The sequence below is a fragment of the Ambystoma mexicanum genome, chromosome 5q (assembly GCF_040938575.1).
Source record: "Ambystoma mexicanum isolate Mex_15411 chromosome 5q, UKY_AmexF1_1, whole genome shotgun sequence".
NCBI lineage: Eukaryota > Metazoa > Chordata > Amphibia > Caudata > Ambystomatidae > Ambystoma > Ambystoma mexicanum.
This window is the reverse complement of record NC_090933.1, coordinates 160,897,245-160,916,880: the sequence shown is the minus strand read 5'-3', so window position 1 is coordinate 160,916,880 and position 19,636 is coordinate 160,897,245. Positions and strand designations below refer to the sequence as shown.

The following is a 19,636-nucleotide window of genomic DNA, read 5'->3' as shown; positions in this document are numbered from 1 at the left end:
GCTCATGATGTAATGTCTGGCCTGTGCTACTACTGCAATTACACGTCCTTTCTTACCACAGCACAGGGCCAGGCCCTTTCCACTTGGCCAGACCTCAATGTCCTTCTTCTTCTATGTTAGAATGGACACCGAGTACAATGAGGACAATTAGGCAGAGCCAATGTGACCACAAAGCAATGCTCTTTTCGGTTGTCAACTTTATTAAAGTTTCTGTCGTTTGAATTAAACGTGTCTGTTACCTTTGTTCACAGTATTACTATTCCATAAAGGACATCTCTGTCGGGGGTATGTGCATCTGCTATGGACATGCCAGCAGCTGCCCGTGGGATGAAGAAACGAAGGTGAGACTTCTTACCCTACTGTGTACCCAAGTAAAGAAAGCATTACTGAGGAATGACTCCCATTGCTTTTCGGCCTGATTGAGGGGGAGGAGAGGGAAGCTGCTTCTGTTCTGGCTAATGCTCCTGAGGTTCTTTAGGACAGATGTCCAAATATCAGTGATACGAACAAAACCTTTCTTGACATATGTTTCATCCCATGAGTTGCGGTTCGCCTTCTTTAGGTTTCCCGTCTGCCGTTTTTTAAGCTGTTACTAAAAATCAGTTTGAAGGTTTTGCAGGGTTTAGTTGTCAGTGTGAGGAGAAGTTATTGATTATTTACTATGCTATCAGAAGAGTGATTGTCTCATTGCTATTCCTCCAATTCTGGAAACGTGCATCCATTCCCCTGAAAAGAGGGGCTTCCTCTATCTGAACGTGGTGGCCCCCTGTTCCATTGGTGGAGGCATCCGACTCATTCTATGACTTAAAAAGACTCTGTTCACATCGGTTCAAAGGCGTTTCCTAGGAAAATCTTTTGTATTTGACATGAGAAGCAAAATCCCTTGAGTCGCAAACTGTGTACCCCAAGCAGTTATAAGTCAGTGGCTACGCCTATAGCTGAGGCAAAGTTTTTCTTGTTAAACTGCATGGTTCCTATCTATATTACATTTTTTGACCTGAGGAGTATTTAGCTACTGACACCATTTAACAATGGGTGACTCTATATGTGCAGTGGATGACCTGATTGACTGAATCTCAGGGGACAACAAACCTCTGTAGAAATGAGTGTTAGTTCATCTGGTCAGCATTCGACATGTCAAAAAACACTAAATATGTCACTAGAGGTATCAGATCATGTGGACCACAGCATGTATGCAATTTAATGTAATGTAATGTAAGGTAATGTGATGGAACTGGATCTTGTAAAGTGTAGCATCTGCCATTTTTAGGTGGCCTCTTAGTGCTGACCAAAGATGCTCATGGAAGTCAGCACATCTTTTTATGTGCTGCAGCAGCGAAGCAAGTTGGAATGTCTCATTAATTGAGCCCTTCGCTAATGTACTCAAAGAAATATGTGCCCATATCAATCAAACCAACAGCTCGGTGTGCAAGAAACACTTGGCAAAGGCTTTGGGAAAGAGTTTCCTCACAAAGTCATGTTCACCATATTTCTGTAGCGTATTTATAGCTTCTTCAAGTGTTAGATCATTTGTTTGTTAAATGCCTCACTCTCTAAAAGTATGGCCCAAGTTAATATCTGTGTGTGGCGTCAAACAGCATTCCAAAATGAGTAGACTCATAGGGCCCGACTCATGAAAATATGCGCAGAAATCCCACAAGGGCCGTGCGGCGAGAAGGACAGTTTGCGAGTCTGCGCACAGCAAGGAAAATGCTTGCCCCGCGTATTCATGGAATTTACAGCAAGGTAACCGTATTCGCAAGTTGCGCCCGGACGCCCACACGCAAAGCATAAACAGCCAGAACAGCTACCTTTGCGTGCTCCCCTTGGCGCAAATACATGCACCCTTCAAACAGTGCGTGCTGTCCCCCATAAGCAGGCCTGCGACACGGAGATCCTGCGCGGGGTCCCCAGTAACTGTATCCGGCACCCCGACAACATGCGTATGAAAAATCAGAACTCAGCAATAACTCGGAAAATCTGCTTGTGAACGCCCGTAAAACATTCCTGCATCCCGCTATACTGCTTACGCACACCCCTAAGTTACATCAGAACCCCGACTGAGTACACGTACCCCGAAATCCCACATGCAACCCCACCTGCATACTACAAATCCTACACGCAAGTGTACTTACGCCTGCCTTCGGTGGCGGATCGTGTCCATTTCTCAGCCGAGACGTTGCACGATCGAATTCATGAATTTATTTATTTATTTTAATTTTTGTAACGCACCAACATGCCCGTAGGCCTCAGGGCACACATAAAGACGAGACAAGGACAAACAGGCACATGAGGCAGAAGAGAAGGGCAGCGTCAATGTGTTAATCCAGGTTAAAAAAGTGAGTTTTTATGGTGCGTTTTAACACAGTATAGCTCTGGATCTGCCGTATCCGGGCTAGTAGTGTACTACAAAGAAGGGGACCCTGAGCATCGAGAGTGGTACTTCCAAATTTGGCTGTCCTGAATTTGGCGTGTTTAAGGACAACCGCAGTGGATGAGCGAAGATTCCTTTCATTAGACGTGGTACTAGTACGGGCTGACAGGTATGTAGGACTAAGGCATTTGTGGGTCGTAGTAAGCACCTTGTTTGTTATACAATGTTTGACCTGAAGCCAGTGAAGTTTATTCCTAAAGGTGGAGATGTGTGTTTGATGAGATTGGTTGAAGATATTACGCACAGCATTATTCTGAGCCACTTGTAGTGATTGAATGTTAGAGTCTGTGGTGCCAGCTAGGAGACTATTACAGTAGTGTAATCTAGAATTACTCAGTGCAGTGGACAGGAGGGCACAGTTCTCTTCCGAGATGAATGGGCTAATGTATCCTATTCACTTGTTTATGAGACCGCAGCTAGACTTAATGCTGGAAACGTGGGCCTTCATGGATAGTTCTTTGTCCAGAACAACTCCTAGGGACTTGACTTTCTTTTGGACGGTGATAATATTATCTGCAATAGGGAAGCTGGCATAGTTGGAATCAAGTTTAGTCCGAATATTTTTAGATGACACAATAAGGACTTTGATTTTTTTGTCGTTGAGAGCAAGGGAGTTGCAGGCCATACAGTCCTGTATGGCTTTGTGTATTTTATTGATGGTTTCAACGTCACTGCTATAAGAGCCACTCAGCTGTATGACTACCTGAGTATCGTCAGCGTAGTTTGTGTATTGCACTCCTAATTTGCTTAGGAGATCGAGAAGGGGACGGATGTATAGGTTAAAAAGCAAAGGCGACAGACAGGAGCTCTGAGGAACTCCGCATGTCTGAGAGATGGGGGAAGATTGATTGTTGCCTACGCAAACCTTAATCATTCTGGGACCTAGAAAGGAGGCTATCCATCTAGATGCTGCTACGTAGCAGTTGGCAACCTCTCCAAGCCTTGACACCAGTAAGCTGTGATCAACTAGATCAAAGGCTGCGGAGAGGTCCAATAGCATGAGCAATGCAGCTTGGTTTTTGTCAGCTATGCTAGCTAGGGTGGATTTAAGATCTAGCATAGCTGTCTCAGTCCCATGACGAGCTCTATAACCTGACTGACAGGTTCCCAGAATGTTATGTTTTTCAACATGGGCCTGTAACTGCAGGTAGGCAAGTTTATCTAATATCTTGAGGAAAAAAAGGCACGTTTGTTATGGGCCTGTAGTTGTCATTGTTGGTTAGATCAAGGTTATATTGAATACGTTTCGTGCCACGCATTTATGGGTGTGCGAGGGAGTGCCTGCAGGCCGTCCCTCAGAACTTCCAATTTTTCGTAAGTTCTTCCCCATTTATGGTGTTCTGCCCCCTTCCCAGCCCCCTCGCGCAAGTGCCTCGATGGCTGGCACAGATGTGCCTAGCCAGCGTGTACTCCACAAAAGTCCAGGAAAAGTAGATCTTTTGATTCCATGAATCGACAAAGGCAGATTTGCACACACATGATACTCTGCTTGAGCCCCCCTTTGAGGACATGGGGCATCCACTCTAAATACCTTTGGATCAAGTGGGGGTGCTCTCTCTGCCGAGCCCGCCATTTGTTTTTGTTCTTTCACCAGTGCCTCTGCCCGAACAAAACACCTATCAGGGTGGGTCTGCGCAGTGCCAGGACCATTGTTGGAAAACAGGCACATAGCACTATTAATGACCAAATAGGCGCTTCCTTGCCCCTGAGTACAAAGAAGGGAAAAAGTGATTTCAAATGGAATCAGATGGTGAACTAGCGTGATATCTCAGCATTGTTCGGCAGGAAGGCCGAGGCACAGGCGAAGGCTGCAATACAGTCAGTTGCCCCACATAAGGCTGCTATCATCCCAGGCACTGAAAGTACAGTCACTGGGGCCCGGCCCCTTTTGTCTACTCCAAACCCTAATATCACATCAAACTCTGCTGCAATGGCATATTCTGTTGATATCAATGGCTCTCTTTTGAATTTTTGTAAGGGCTTGAAACCAAATACACCCTTACTGGGGAGCGATGACCAGACCTCAATCTCAGATGCAGACCTGTCTGCTAGCCCGGACCTGGAAAAGCTGGTCACATCGTTGGAAAGCTCCTCAGGAGAGGAAGACAGTGACTTGGACTTCTCCATTTATGAAGATGAACCTGAGCAAACTTGTCAAGAACAAAGTCCCTTAAGGTCTGGCCTGGAACTTCTTCACAAGTTATGTTATGTTATGTTACTTGGGATTTATATAGTGCCTTATATATCATTGGTATGACCTCAACGCGCTGGTAGGTTTAACACCCTCGGGAGCCGCAGTTCAAGTCAGTAGAGAGAGAGAGAGAGAAAGAAAGAGAGAGAGAGAGATAGAGAGAGAGAGAGAGAGAGAGAGAGAGAGAGAGAGAGAGAGTGTCGTATGGTGTGTGGGTGCACCGGATATGTGTGCAGCTGGTGTAGTTGTAGCTGCTTCTTAGCGATAGGTGTGCTGTGGAAATCGGTTGGATGTGTTCAGTCTGGTGGGTGGAAGCCCAGACTGGGTTCTGGCTGCGTTAGGCCTGAGGAACGCCTATGCTAGCCGGAATGTGCTTCAGCTAGCTGTGTTTTATTAGGGTGATGAGGTGATCGCGGGGTCGTCTTTGTATGTGAACAGCTAGGCTGAATTTTCACAGGGGTATAGCTGTGTTCTAGTTGAATGCTCGTGTATAGAAGAGAGTGAGCGTAGTGGTGTGATATGGTGGTTATCAGTAAAAACGCCCGAGACCAGGCATGTGAGCAGGACGTACATAGCGACATACATATATAATGCGAAGGATGGATATGGGATACAGATATATATGGGGATACAGGTACATAGCATATATAGCGAATACAGATGTTTGGTAACATCATGGCGGACAGGTGTTGCCTCTATCCGCAACATCCGCACATCCGCAACATCTGCAACATCCTCAGTATTCGCACCATCTGCAACATCCGTAATATCCGTAACATCTGTAATATCCGTGACATCCACACCATCCCTGACATCCGCACCATCCGTGACATCCGCAGTACCCGTGACTTCCGTGGCAACTGCACCATCAGTCACATCCGCACCATCCATCACATCTGCCACTGCCGCACCATCCACCACATCCGCACCATCCACCACATCCACACTATCCGTCACATCGGCACCATTCGCACCATCCACGGCATCTGTTACATCCGCACCATCCGTCCCATCCACTCTATCCATTCCATCCACTCTGTCCGTAAACTTGATTCCCCCGATTCCCTCTACTTATTGTGTACAAAAATGGCAGAGGGCCAGCAAGAAACTAATTGTATGCTCGCTCTTGTTGCTGATATTGCCATGGCACCTAGCAGGAATTGCCTGAACACTAACTCAAAACTGCAGCTTACAAATACCAAGAACTGTTGGGAGTGTGGCGTCTGCAAACCCAAAGGGCATCTTGCCTCCCGCATTGGCATGAAGGCCAAACGCCCTATTATACTAGCGGGAACCAGTGAGGTGGTTGACCTGGTCACCCAAGATCTCGAGGAGGAGTCTGCTAGAGTTACGGCCAGCATGAGGGAACAAGCCCATTAAATCATTGCAATACAACAGGCTATGTATAATGCTCCACATGGAATTTGTTGTTCACATCTAAAGGAAGACATTTTGCAAACACAGTCTCTGCTGTTCGGAGGGGGTCCCTCAAAGCCAAAATTCCAGAACCCCAACACCACTAAACGGCCAGTGAGTTTCACTGGCCGTGCGACCGTGGCTGGTAACGGCTGCCAAATTAGTAATACCTTATTAGATGGAACTGTAAGGAAGGTCACATTGCGAGGCCCCACGACCTTTCAGCTAAACACGCAGAAATTCAGACCTTAAGGAGGAGATCGGCCCATGTTACCTAATTTGACTTCCACTGTAATGGTGGGAAAGCGTAAAACGTACGCTCTAAGAAAAAATAAAAATCAATACAGGGAAAACAAAAGGTACTCCCCTGCCTTGGCCCCCAAATATGTCCTGCCATAAGAACTAGTGGCCTACATCTGACCAACCAAAATACGGTGTCCACTCAAGACAAACAAAAAAATGAAGTGGCTGAAACTAGTGAGCCTCTGTTGACAACTGCTGAAGACACTCCATGGCATCATTGGCAAATCAGAGGCCACTTGGTCCAGTGTCCGGGAATGGCCTTGGGCTTCCTACTAAATATCTAAAAATCATGGAAATGTCACCTACCAATTTCAGCCCGTTTTTTTACCCGGACACGATTATTGGCCTTATTCCATCTAATTCTGGATCTGGAAGCGATTTCTTCTAGGCGATTTAGTGCGTAGAGCTTTCTAAATTTCTAGCCAGACAATTGGGGACTGATCACTTTTATTTCACACATGATAACTCAAAGAGTATGCATGCACGCCGGGACTTTTAAGGAATGATACACAGTAACCAAAGATCACATGATGGGGATTTTCATCAGGCTAAAAATTGGGCGGATAATGCGGGACTAGGCAAGGGAATGGAGAATATTTTAATCTCCCTATAATGCAGGGAAGATGGTTAAAAACCCATAATTTTGGGAAATAACCGCCAGTTGGTCTGGAAACTCCATGCTCTGTTTTATCCTGTAATACATGTGGTTATCAGTCTTTCTTGGTAGATCTGCAGTGTTGACAGGTACTTTCGGATGTCTAACCTTTTTGTTTTGCAGAAAACTTGGTTAATGGCCCATTCTACATGGATGGCTATACTACAGTCTTCTGGCTCGCCTCCCGTGACTAGGAGCCCGCCCGAAAGGTGGCCTATGTATTGGGGCAAAAATTGTATATATGCTTAGACCTCTCCAGTGCACCAGGGAAGGTCCTAATCTACTGGTAGCGACATTGAGGGGTTTTGCCCAGGTACCAGGTGACACTTTGTTTCTGGGCATTTACGATCCTCCAGGCCAAAAACAAACAAGTGCCCTGATGGAAGCTGTTCGTGATACTCTATGTTCATGCGTCCCGCACAACAGGAGAGGGGTATCCTGCTAGCTGGAGATTTTTATGTGAATTTCCTATCCAGTGGGCCTCTTGGTGGTAATGGCAAGGAGTGCTCGTCTGGTAGGGGGACTGGCCCTTAATGGAGTGCCGTCTTGGCTGAGTTTGATCTCGCTCCACTCCCTGTGAGTGGTGCGGGACGGAACTACACCTGGTCAAATGATTTCTTCTCCACTATCATTGATTTTGTTTTTGTCAACTAGGTGATTTGTGACTTGTGACCAACTTTGCAATACAAAGCGGTGACCATGAGCGATCATGTAACTCTAAGAATGTCATTTTAAAATGATGAATTCTCGTTCTACTGAAAGATTGAGGTGTAACCGACTATAAATCTGCTGGGAAACAGACATTTCTGGTCTTCCAGAAAAATGAACAATCTGAACACTGCAATCAAATCGAGGTATTACTGACGAACCATGCTCGGGACTTAAAAACCTTGGTTACCATAATAAGGGGATGAGATAAGAAGCAATGGACCGTTGAACTAAAGGGGAATACCATATGATACTGTCATCGCAAATAAAAAGTGTGAAATTAACGCTGATTGTCATCAAATAAAAAGGAGTTGTCTGCTGACCACTGCAGACATTAAGATCAAGACAGCCTTCTCAAGAAGGACATATCAACGGTGGCTTAGAGACCACCTTTATAGAGTAACTACAGCTAATTGGCATCACATTAACAGAATTATACGTACCCATGACACCAGGAAGTTCTTGTACATGATACGCACCATTAGAGGGGGACAACAGGCCTTGGAGATCATCGTTGATGAGGACTGGGTAATTCGTATAAATAAGTGCTTTTGGGGCCAAGGAGTATGTTTGCTTATTGATAAAAATCCCCTGGAAGAAGCCTCAAGTCTGCGGTCTCATTTTGATGCCACAGACTTGGTGGCGACAAGAAGATGAAGCCATCTAGTGCCACTGGTCCTGATGAGCTCTCTATTATTGTATTTAAGAAGGATCTCACTATCTGGGCGGGACTTTTGAAAACTCTGTTTCTGCATATTTGCAGTACTGGTGATATTCCACATTCTTGGCGTGAATCAATTTTAATTCCTGTGTACAATCAAGGTCCTCCCACTGATCCCAGCTGCTACAGACTTCTTGCCATGCTAGACAGCAGCTCAAAAATCTTTGCTGGCATATTGCTTGTCTGCTGGACAGAAGAAAATCATCTCTTAAGTAAGCATAATTTTGGTTTCCGAAAGGGTTTTGGTACTATGCCCGCTCTACAGGTACCCTGATGCCCCTTTATACATGTGCTTCGTCGATTTTGCTGCAGCTTTTGATACAGTTAATTGCAGGAAACTGTGGGAGAAACTGAGAAGCTTGGTATTGATCCTTACTTGATGTACTTTATCAAACAACTTCACCATAAAACAACGGTGAAGGTCCGGTTATCACAGGATGGTAGTCTGTCTCAGCCTATAGAGATAAAGGTGGGCCTAAAGCAAGGTTAAGTTCTGGCCTCACTATTATATAATTTATACGTGGCTGACTTGGAAAAGGCCATGCAGGCAGCCCACAATTATCCGCCACGATATGGGCAAGAAGTAGCAAACACCTTTGCATATGTAGATGATATTGTGATTCTTTACAGGACTCCTATTGGCCTACAGCACTCCCTTAATACTGTATTTATATACTGAGATAAGCAGAGGATAATGACCTTAAGATAAATCTTTAAGAAGTAAAGATAATGGTATTTGATAGGAAATCACAGGAGAGAACGACTTTTAATTGGTACCTAGGCCCGAACAAAATGGAAATTACAGATAAATATAGGTATCTGGGGCTGCAGGTAAAGGCATCCCTGACCTATACATACCTATACGATACCATTAAACCTAAGGTGCGGGGTAAGTGGTTGGCCATCAAGAAGGTCATTGACATGTGGGGGGGGTGCTCATTGGAGGCTATGTAATAGCTTATAGAACAGCGATTGTGCCAGGAGTTTTGTATGCCCTGGAGACCGTCCCCAGGAGAGCATTACCATGGCTACCTAAACTGGAGAGAAAAAGTCTAAGGCCTTCGCTGGGCTTGCATGCCACTGTACCAGTTGAGATGATAAGACTGGAACTAGGCTGTCAGTCGCTTGTCTCAATTTGGACGGTGGCTGCCTGTAAACTGTGGGTTGCCATAAGATTTGGGGGTGATAGGCATCCTTTTCTGATGCATGCTAGCGTGGCCCATGCAGAACGATACTCCCGCATTGTATACCTCAGGGAATTGGAGAGCACGGTGAAAGACCACTGTCTTGGGACATCCCTGTCATGTTGCTCTGAGCAAGATGTCCTTGTCTTTTTGAACAAACTTGATGAAGAGAGTAGGATCCTGACCCTTGCGTCCTTAGAGGGAAGTCGCAAACACGCACTTTACGCTCAACAGGGGGGCTTCTCCCAGGCCCCCAGATACTATTTGATTAAGTGGCGTTACCCTGTTGTGATTTATCTTTCTCTACAGCTGTGTCTTGTCATCTTGCCAGTCTTCAGTGTCGGGGGAGCCTGGCTGGGAGTCCCGTTTGAGCAACGTCTTTGCCAGATTTGTGGGCGACAAGTTGAAACTGCAAGACACATCCTAACCTCCTGCCCCAAATTGAGCCCTAGCTATGATAAGTCATATGACAAGTTCAGATCACATGAGAGTGATCAATTTTGGGGCATTCTCTTTGCAGCTGAGTCATATGTGATGGTCTCAACTGTGCACCATGTCTTGCTTAGGGCAAGGCCATGCTGGAATAATAGGGTCTACTACTATTGTGGGGTAAAGTCCTTTATGATGCCCCAGATCAGCACAGATTGAATGCTAGACATTGTATTGAGGCCTTTTATTGAATAGTTGAGGAAAGGTCCTAATGCTCAAGGAGATTTTAATGTATCACATTTTTATTGTTCTGTTTTGAGAAATGGTCTTCACCATTTCTTCTCACAGGCGGTCTCTTAAAAATTGAAATGTATGCAGTGTAAATTATTTTGTAAATCTAACAAAACTTTCTTTTAGATAAATAGTGTAAAAGGTTGTTTGCAACCATATGCACTTAAATAAAAATAAAAAAAAACTATAGAATATATCAAAACCTCTTGACTCTTTATAGGGCAATCAAATCAAATAAGGGCATGTGATGGTTTTATCCCTACTTCTAGAATGTGAGGGAAGAGATTGTTTGCCCCGCTCTAAAAAATGAAGTTGAACCTTCTCTGCATCCAAGCATCCCTTTATCAGCTTCTATAAACTGTCAGACATCAACCCTTTAATTCAATTTCATAGTTATCTATATTTCGGCAATCGATTATTTATATGTTTCAAGGTACCACCAACCTTTATTAAGACTCTTGAACAGCAACATATATAAATAGTCTCATCCCTTGCTTTGGATCCTTTAAAACACAATCTTAAATGTGCCTGGGTGACCCATCATATGATGACCTGATGCCCAATTCCATTCTCAATAATGCCTCAACAGTCAACCTCAGCTCAAAGACCTTTTCCAGAATCTCGCTTGTGCCGCAATCATGACTACCAGCGATCTATGAAAGCGTTCTATATTATTTCCTGTTTGGGGTGGATAGAGAAAGTCTATTGTTGTGCAGGTCAATAGCCGTGTGCAGTAGGGTCATCTCCTCTGGTGAGGCTGGTGGGAACCACTGATTTCAGGGGCACTGATCTTGATGTCCCTCTTTTCTTTGTCCTACTCCATGGGTATCAGGTGACCAAGGGCTACTGCGTGTGTGTGTGTGTGTGTGCGGCACATTGCTTTCTCGGGGTGGGTGTGTGTGCATATGTGTGCGTATATGTTTGTGTGAGTAAGAAAGAAAGACGGAGAGAGATTGCTGGGGTCTCAAGACCAACATGGGGTAGTTGACATGCAGATCTGGGCCTCACTCCCCTTAAGCGCCGTAATAAATTGTCCCTCCCTGATTTCTTCAGACTTTACGGTCACAAGGTGGATGGAAGACATACAATGGCGACAAAAACAATTAAGTGATGGTAGCCCAGAGGAGACATTTTAAGTGGCAAGATATCAGTAGAGCCTCCGCCAGGCAATGAAGGGACATCTGTCCTGGAGACCATCTGCAAATTATGTTTACTTGAAGCCTTAACTGATGGGAAGAATATAGTCTGTCGATTGAGTCACATAAAAACACATGCACTGACTTGTGATTTGCGCTGCTTACCACGACATGCTAAAAATCGATACAGCTACGTATTTAACATATCAAAATAAAAAATATTACATGCCAAAAAGCCATTAACCTTCACGTTCTTGCCCTTCTCTTATTTTTCCATTTAGCCACAAAAGTTCGATTTTTTTTTCTACTTTGTGGTTTTCCTTGCTGTCTCTGTGACTGTATATCTCGTCTTGGGAGAATAAAATGAGTCTGGGTTCGGTCTATGAAGGAAATGGCATTGCACGCTAGATCACGGGGCCTTGAGGCCCACACCACTCAGGCTTTTTGTAATAAGCAATGAATATGCAAATAACATTCCATTCAGGCTGCTCTCATGAATATTAATCAGATTAGATTAGAGTTGGTTGTCAATGATCGTCAGATTGTACACATGGGCTATAGTAGATGATTAATGTCCCTTTGAAATAGCGTAGAAGCGTCCTTGGCTCTGCCAAATCATTTCTGGACAAAGACAGAGACATTGGGGCCTCAACACACCCAAGAACTGTAGCATAGAGGGTCTTTGTTGTGTTTTTCGTAACGGGAATGCCTGACTAATGACCTGTCTGAAATATGTTTCTCCAATATCATTAAAGAAAATGCAGTGTGTCTGTGAGCACAATACCTGCGGCGTGAGCTGTGACGAGTGTTGCCCGGGGCACCATCAGACGCTGTGGCAACCAGGGACCCTGTCTACCGGCAACAGGTGTGAAAGTAAGTGTCCCAGACTTCCCTTTCTGCCCCTCGCATGGCAGAGGTGGCAGAGGTTCTATTACTACAACAAAAGTGTCACTTGTGTAGCCAGGCCACATTGTTTTCTCGAGAACGCAGTGATGTGCCGCCTTTCAAGCGATTCCTAAAGTTTGCTAAATATGACAGTGTTAAGAATGCTCCAGCTGAATTCGTTTTCTGGAAAATAGGCAAGTGGTCCAATGCATGTTTTTACAGCTTGTTGAACATAACCGTCCTCGTTTCTACTTGTAGTATCATGCTCAATGGATTCTGGACTTGAGTTTATTATTGACCTGCCATAAATGGAATGACGCACCATAGTAAGTTGACAGTGGGGACCATACCTTCTCATATAGCTCCATGGTACAAGGAGACTTGTCCCCTCTTGCCAAACAAGATCTACAGAAGCCGATGGTTCCTTGATCCATGTTCACCTGAGATCTCTTGAGTGGCTGCCAAGCTCCTTAAGTTGTCTTGACCTCTAGCCCCTCCACCTTAGCTGTCCATTTCTCCCTGGAAGAGGAGGGTTTGCAAGACTGGTACCAAAATCATGACTGCATTGTTTTGGCACGTCCACAGGACTAAGGCCTGCTCTCTGAAACACTTTCCCACACATGCAAGTCTGGTCTATGATTAAAAACAAGTTCCATCTCTCTTTACTTGCTACATTGTGTTACTCTTCCTACACCCTACGAATAAGAAGATGGTGTTTCTGATGGCGCGTGAGCAAGCCTCACGGTTTTATTAGCTTTGAACCCTTACAGTCAACCTCCTAAACAACTGTATTCCTTTGTCCTGTCGACATCTGCAGGATTATTTGTTTTCAAGGTGCCTGCTCCGCACTTGCTTTGAATTATCCTGCAGACAGAATTATCCACACACGTTTTCAGGTTTTGACTATTCTCCAGCATGGGGTCTGGCATGGATTCACATGCTCATGAATATTCCCCGTCGTCAGGCTGGGAATCCTCGGTAAAGAAAAAACCAGTATCAGTTTCGTTTCTGATCTGTCTTTCGTAGTAATAACCAATCACTGGTCTCTGCGTCATACTGACCACAGCCAATGACTGCCCTCTACCTAAGCACCGCCTCTGGCAGCCATCTTCAGATTTTTACCGCACGTTCATGTGTTGGGATCCTCGTGCTATTGCTCTCGAGCGTTAGTGCTATTTTTTCGCGCTTTTTCACAAAAACTTCGATTCTTTCGGTCAAAAGAGCCTCAAGCTCCACCGATCCTACATCCGATCAACGGGGACCCGTGTCGGATTCATCTGTGCCCCTCAAGGGTGAAGATTTCGTCGAGCTACACTTCGGAGGACTCCAGAAGCTTCTCAGGCCCGGTCTCGGAGATGGCCCAGGAGAAGGGAAGCTCGACGCCCGGAAAGCTGTTCAGGGCCTGCCCTGGATGCCAGCTGCAGAACGTCTTCAAGGAGGACGAACACTCTTTCTGCCTTTACTGCCTTCATGGGGACAAGACGCACGTGGAGAAGGACTGTGCGTTTTGCGGCAACATGTCGGAACGGACCATGAAGGACCGCCATCAACGTCTCGCCAGCTGGCTGGAGGGTAAGAGCCCGTCTGGCGAGAAGAAGAAGAAATCTGAGCGGTCTTCTAAGACCTTTGAGGGCGCCCCGGCGACGGGGGCCCAACATAAGGCCAAGCACCGCGAGTCCGCTGGCACCGGGAGCGCCGAACGGTCGGGCTCTACGGGCGCCAGGCAGGGCGCACCCTCCCCGGCACCATCAACCACGAGCCAACGCTCTGGGTCGGGTAAGAGGAAGGCCGAGCACCCGGCGAAACTCCTGGAGAGACCCCGGTCGAGCTCTAAGGCAGAGGAGGAGCGTGGCAGTGCCCCCTCCCTCAAGGATAAGGCGGTGAGCGCACCTAAGGTGGTGAAGGCCTTGATCCATTCGACCAAGCCCTCTATCGAAACGGTCGCGGCGGCCCTGGCCCAGCCTGTGGAGGCTGCACCAGTGGTGGCGGCCTCGGGGCCCAGAATCTCCCTGCCTCCTCGGAGGGAGTCTTCTTTCGTGCCCATCGATAGGACCCCCGTGAAACCCTCCGTGGGGAAGAAGGGGGGGCAGGGCGTCGTCGTAGATTCGGCCTCAACCTCAGAAGAGGAACTGATCGAGGTCTTAAGCCACGGCCTAGGCGTGGAACAAGACCAGCCCGTCGGAATGGGCCCCGACGCAGGTGACGACGACGACATCGTCGAGGATACCGACGGGGCCCCTGCTCGCCCGTCGGATTCCCCTCTGCCAGCGCCGCAAGACAACTCAGCGGCCATTTTGTTGGCTATACAGTCCTTATGCTCCGAGATAAGGACGAGACTACCGTTACCGACGGAGGAACCTCTCCCGTCGGGGGATCCAGAACCGGGACCTTCTGGTGTTCCCCCTACCAAGAAAAGAAGGATCCATCCACCGCCTCCTTTTCAACCGTCGCGCCCCGTCCAGCCCTCCTCCCCGTCCACCCGAGGGGATGATACGGGGACTGACACGGCAGCGACGGGTACGGACGACGAGGCATACGACGAGGATTTTCCGTCGTCGCCTCCCACCAGGGCTTCTCCGCCCGACGAGATTGGGTCGTTCCACTCAATGATCGCCAGGGCATCCGAGCTTTTCCAACTCTGCCCTGAGGAGAAGAAAAAGGAAGGCTTCCTTTACCAACGGCGCGAGGCCAAGAGGAAGACGGTCCTCGCAGTGCCTCTGTTGGACGACATTTGGGATGAGGGCCTTTCCCTCCTCAAGAACCCTTCCACGACGCCAGCGAAAAGAGACCGGTACGAGAAAAAGTACCGGGTCCCGGACTCGGCCCCCCTATGCCTCCGGGCGCAGCCTACCCCGGACTCCGTCGTCTCCGCGGCAGCCAGGAAGAAAGCGGGGGGGGTGCGGCCTCCACGTCGACTTCCCCGCCGGACGGCGAGGGAAAGAAATTGGATGCCATGGGACGCAGAGTCATCTCGTCGGCGGCGACGACGATTAAAGCGGCCAACGCCTTGGCTATCGTGGCCCGCTACGACAGGGAACTCTGGTACAAGATAGCTCCCCTGCTGGATTTTCTGCCGGACGACAAGAGGGCGGAGGCCCTTGAGATCCTGCAGGAAGGTGAGGTGGCCTCTGACCACGCCATCACCGTGGCGACGGACATCGCCGACACTGGGTTCCGCCAGATGGGCAACGGCGTTTGCCTTCGACGTCGCGGATGGCTCAAGGCTACGGACTTTCGGCAGGACGTCCAGACCAGGGTCCTGGACATGCCCTTCGACGGGAACAACCTGTTTGGGAAGACAGTGGACGATTCCCTTCAGGCCATCAAGGCGGATACTGAGACGGCCCGGGCCCTTGGAGTACTGCAGCAACGGCGGACGCCCTTTCGGAGCGGTGGAGGCAAGGGCGCCTCCAAAGGTTCCGGCGGCGGTTTCGCTTCCTACCGTCAAGCGGCCCGCTCGTCGTCGCAAGAGGCCTACAGAGGACGAGGCAAGTCTGGCGGACCCCGCCGTCGTCGCCAAGGAGGCCAAGGCGGCAAGGCCGCGTCCAAGCAGGATTGAACCGGCCGTGGGGTCGGGCCCCCACCGAAGCACCCCGGTGGGAGGCCGGCTGGCGGGCTTCGTCAGCGTGTGGGAGTCCATCTCCACCGACCGTTGGGTGCTGGACGCCCTGGCCCGGGGCCACGCGCTCGAGTTTCAAAGAAGGTGCCCGCGCGTCCCCCCCGTGGCCAGGAAAGAACTTCACGTCCCTCAACTTCTCCTGGAGGTAAAGGCGATGCTCAGAAAGGGCGCCATCGAACTCGTCCCAAAGAGGCTTCGGGGCTCCGGAGTCTACTCGCGTTACTTCCTCGTGAAGAAGAAGACGGGAGGATGGCGCCCCATCCTGGACCTGCGACGCCTGAACAAGTTCATCAAGGCGCAGAAGTTCCGGATGGTCACCCTCCAGCACGTCCTGGGTCAGCTGGAGGAAGGAGACTTCCTATCGTCGTTGGATTTGGAGGATGCCTACTTCCACATTCCCATCCTAAAGGGGCACCGAAAATTCCTCAGATTCGTGGTCCAAGGGCGTCATTACCAGTTCAAAGCCCTTCCCTTCGGACTACGGTCGGCACCCAGGGTTTTCACCAAGTGCCTCGCACCGGTGGCGGCGCAGCTGCGCCGCGAGGGGATTCACGTCTACCCCTACCTGGACGACTGGCTCATCCGCGCCAAGACGAGGGAGCTCGCCGTGGTCCACACGGCAAGGACCGTCCAACTCCTCACGGACCTGGGATTCTCCGTGAACTACGCCAAATCCCACCTGGTGCCCGCGCAAGTCGCACTGTTTCTGGGAGCGAGGCTCGACACAGTGTCCCTTCTGGCCTCCCCGTCGGAGGAGAGGACCAGGACCATCTTGGGCAAGGTGCAACGGATGTTGGTGGCCGACGCGGCCAAAGTGAGGTCCATCAAGTCCCTCCTCGGGATGATGTCTTCCTGCATCTACCTCATTCCCATGTGCAGGCTCCGGATGCGCCCGTTGCAAGAGTTCCTGGATGCGCGCTGGATCCAGACGACGGGCAGCTTCGAGGAAAGGATCAAGCTCGACGAGAGTTTCCGACGAGCGATACGGTGGTGGGGCACCCGCGCGCATCTGACGGCGGGCATGGGCTTCCAGACCCCAGCCCACCAGGTGACTGTGACCACGGATGCCTCCCTAAAAGGGTGGGGAGCGCACACCGAAAATCTGCACGCAAGGGGACTCTGGCTCCCGACGGAGAAGTCCCTGCATATCAACGTCCTGGAGCTCCGTGCAGTGTTTTGGGCCCTCAGGTCCTTCCTTCCGTCCCTCAAGGGCAAGGTGGTGAGGATCTTCACCGACAACACCACCACCATGTTTTACATCAGGAAACAGGGCGGAACCAGGTCCCCAGCGCTGTCCAAGGAGGCGCAGGACCTGTGGCATTGGGCCGTCGCCCAAGGGATTCTTCTGGTGCCGTTTCATCTGGCAGGGATAAAAAACACCATCGCCGACTCACTCAGCAGGGAGCTGCGCTCGTGCCACGAGTGGGAACTACGGCAGGATCTGGTGGATCGCCTCTTCCGACGGTGGGGCACACCCCAGATCGACCTGTTCGCGACGGCGACGAACACCAAGTGCCGGAGGTTCGCCAGCAGGTTTCCCCAGACGAGGAGCATGGGCGATGCTTTCTCGTTCCCCTGGGAGGGCCTGTTCCTCTACGCGTTCCCTCCCTTGCCTCTGCTAATCCGGCTCGTCAACCAGCTCAAGAGGTCACGGTGCAGGATGATCCTCGTCGCACCTGCGTGGCCGAGGCAGATATGGTTCCCGGACCTTCTGGACTTGTCGGCGTCCCCGCCAATCAAGCTGCCGGCGGACGCGGATCTACTCTCCAGGGAAGGAGGCGCCATCCTCCACCACGACCCGAAGTCGCTGAACTTGCAGGCCTGGCTCCTGCAGCGCTAGAGTTTGGAGGATACGACATACCGGCCGATTGCAGAGAGGTTCTTGCAAAGGCCAGGGCGTCCTCGACTCTTAAATGCTACGGACACAAATGGAAGAGGTTCTCTGTCTGGTGCCACGCACAGAAGATTAACCCTCTACGGATTACGGCTCCCCAAGTGCTGCCGTACCTGCTGACGCTGGCCAAAGCTGGTCTGGCACACGCGTCCATCAAGATTCATCTTGCTGCGATCTCCCGTTACACCAGAACCACGGGCCGGACGTCCTTGTGGTCTCATCGTCTGGTGAAAGAGTTCATGAAGGGACTGTTCAGATCGTTCCCGCCGGTGAAGGCTCCGGCCCCGGCGTGGGAGCTCAACGTGGTGCTGACCAAACTCATGGGACCTCCGTTCGAGCCTCTGCACTCGGCCCCGTTGAAGTTTCTATCGTGGAAAACAGCTTTTCTCGTGGCCATCACCTCCGCACGACGAGTGGGAGAGATCCAGGCCCTTTCCTGCAAGGCCCCGTACTTGACTTTCCACGACACGAGGGTAGTGCTCAGGACGCACCCCTCCTTCATGCCCAAGGTACCGTCGGACTTTCATCTCAACGAACCCTTGGTGTTACCTGTGTTCTTCCCGTCGCCTTCGTCGCCGGCTGAGAGGACTTTGCACTCGCTGGATGTAGCTAGAGCGCTGAAGTTCTACGTGGACCGCACGAAAGGTTTTCGGAAGACGTCACAACTCTTTGTGAACTTTGGACCTGTCAATCAGGGGAAGGCTCTCTCGAAGGCTTCCATCTCCAGATGGCTCTCCGGCTGTATCATGTACTGTCACCGGTTGGCAAACCGACCGCTGCCTGGCCGTCCGAGAGCCCATTCCACCAGAGCGATCGCAGCTACCACGGCGTTCCTATCTGGTGTGCCCCTGCTGGACATATGCAGGGCTGCTACGTGGAGGTCGACGCACACCTTCACGAAATTCTACTGCGTCGACCGGGATTCCAGGGAGGAGTCCAGGGTCGGCCAAGCAGTGCTGCGCAACCTGTTCGCCTGAGGTGAGCCTGGTGAGGAGGTAAGATGCTTAATGTTGAGTTGATGTGATGCTTAATGTTGAGCCTTTGCCACCTCCCGTGGTTGTGCATGTGTGTACTGCTATGTATTCTTTATTCATGAGCATGTGAATCCATGCCAGACCCCATGCTGGAGAAGGAACAAGTTACTTACCTGTAACTGTTGTTCTCCAGCATGGGTCTGGCATGGATTCACATGCGAACCCTCCCGCCTACCCCTCTGCGGCTCTTCACTTGGTCATACTGCCACTTCACGTGCTTCCAAATCTGAAGATGGCTGCCAGAGGCGGTGCTTAGGTAGAGGGCAGTCATTGGCTGTGGTCAGTATGACGCAGAGACCAGTGATTGGTTATTACTACGAAAGACAGATCAGAAACGAAACTGATACTGGTTTTTTCTTTACCGAGGATTCCCAGCCTGACGACGGGGAATATTCATGAGCATGTGAATCCATGCCAGACCCATGCTGGAGAACAACAGTTACAGGTAAGTAACTTGTTCCTTAGGCTATGCTTAGGCGCCAACTAAAAGCTGAAACTATTGGATTGGGGTACAGCTAGGAGGGAGATACGTGTAAGGAGCAACACACAGTTTGTGGATGTTGTTGGGGAATTCACCCACCCATTGACTGCCCGTGACAATGCTAATCCCTATATCCATTGCCACCCACTGCCTACACATCCCCACCCAAATAACATCATCCCGTGAAGTCTCTGAGCTAGCCCTATCAAGCAGTGAAATGAAACCTTGGCCTTCCAGTGTAATTGATAAATAGTT

At 49.5% G+C, this 19,636-nt stretch overlaps 1 protein-coding gene across 2 annotated transcripts in view; it reads left to right on the top strand.

The window, feature by feature from the left end:
• The window catches only part of LAMA1 (laminin subunit alpha 1), a 679,286-nt gene that overhangs the window by 215,268 nt on the left and 444,382 nt on the right, over window positions 1-19,636 (top strand). For both annotated transcript variants that reach the window (XM_069620697.1, XM_069620696.1), the window contains exons 6-7: window positions 252-341; window positions 12,224-12,341. In XM_069620697.1, the coding sequence (XP_069476798.1) occupies window positions 252-341; window positions 12,224-12,341 (208 nt within the window). The remainder of the gene's footprint in view (window positions 1-251; window positions 342-12,223; window positions 12,342-19,636) is intronic.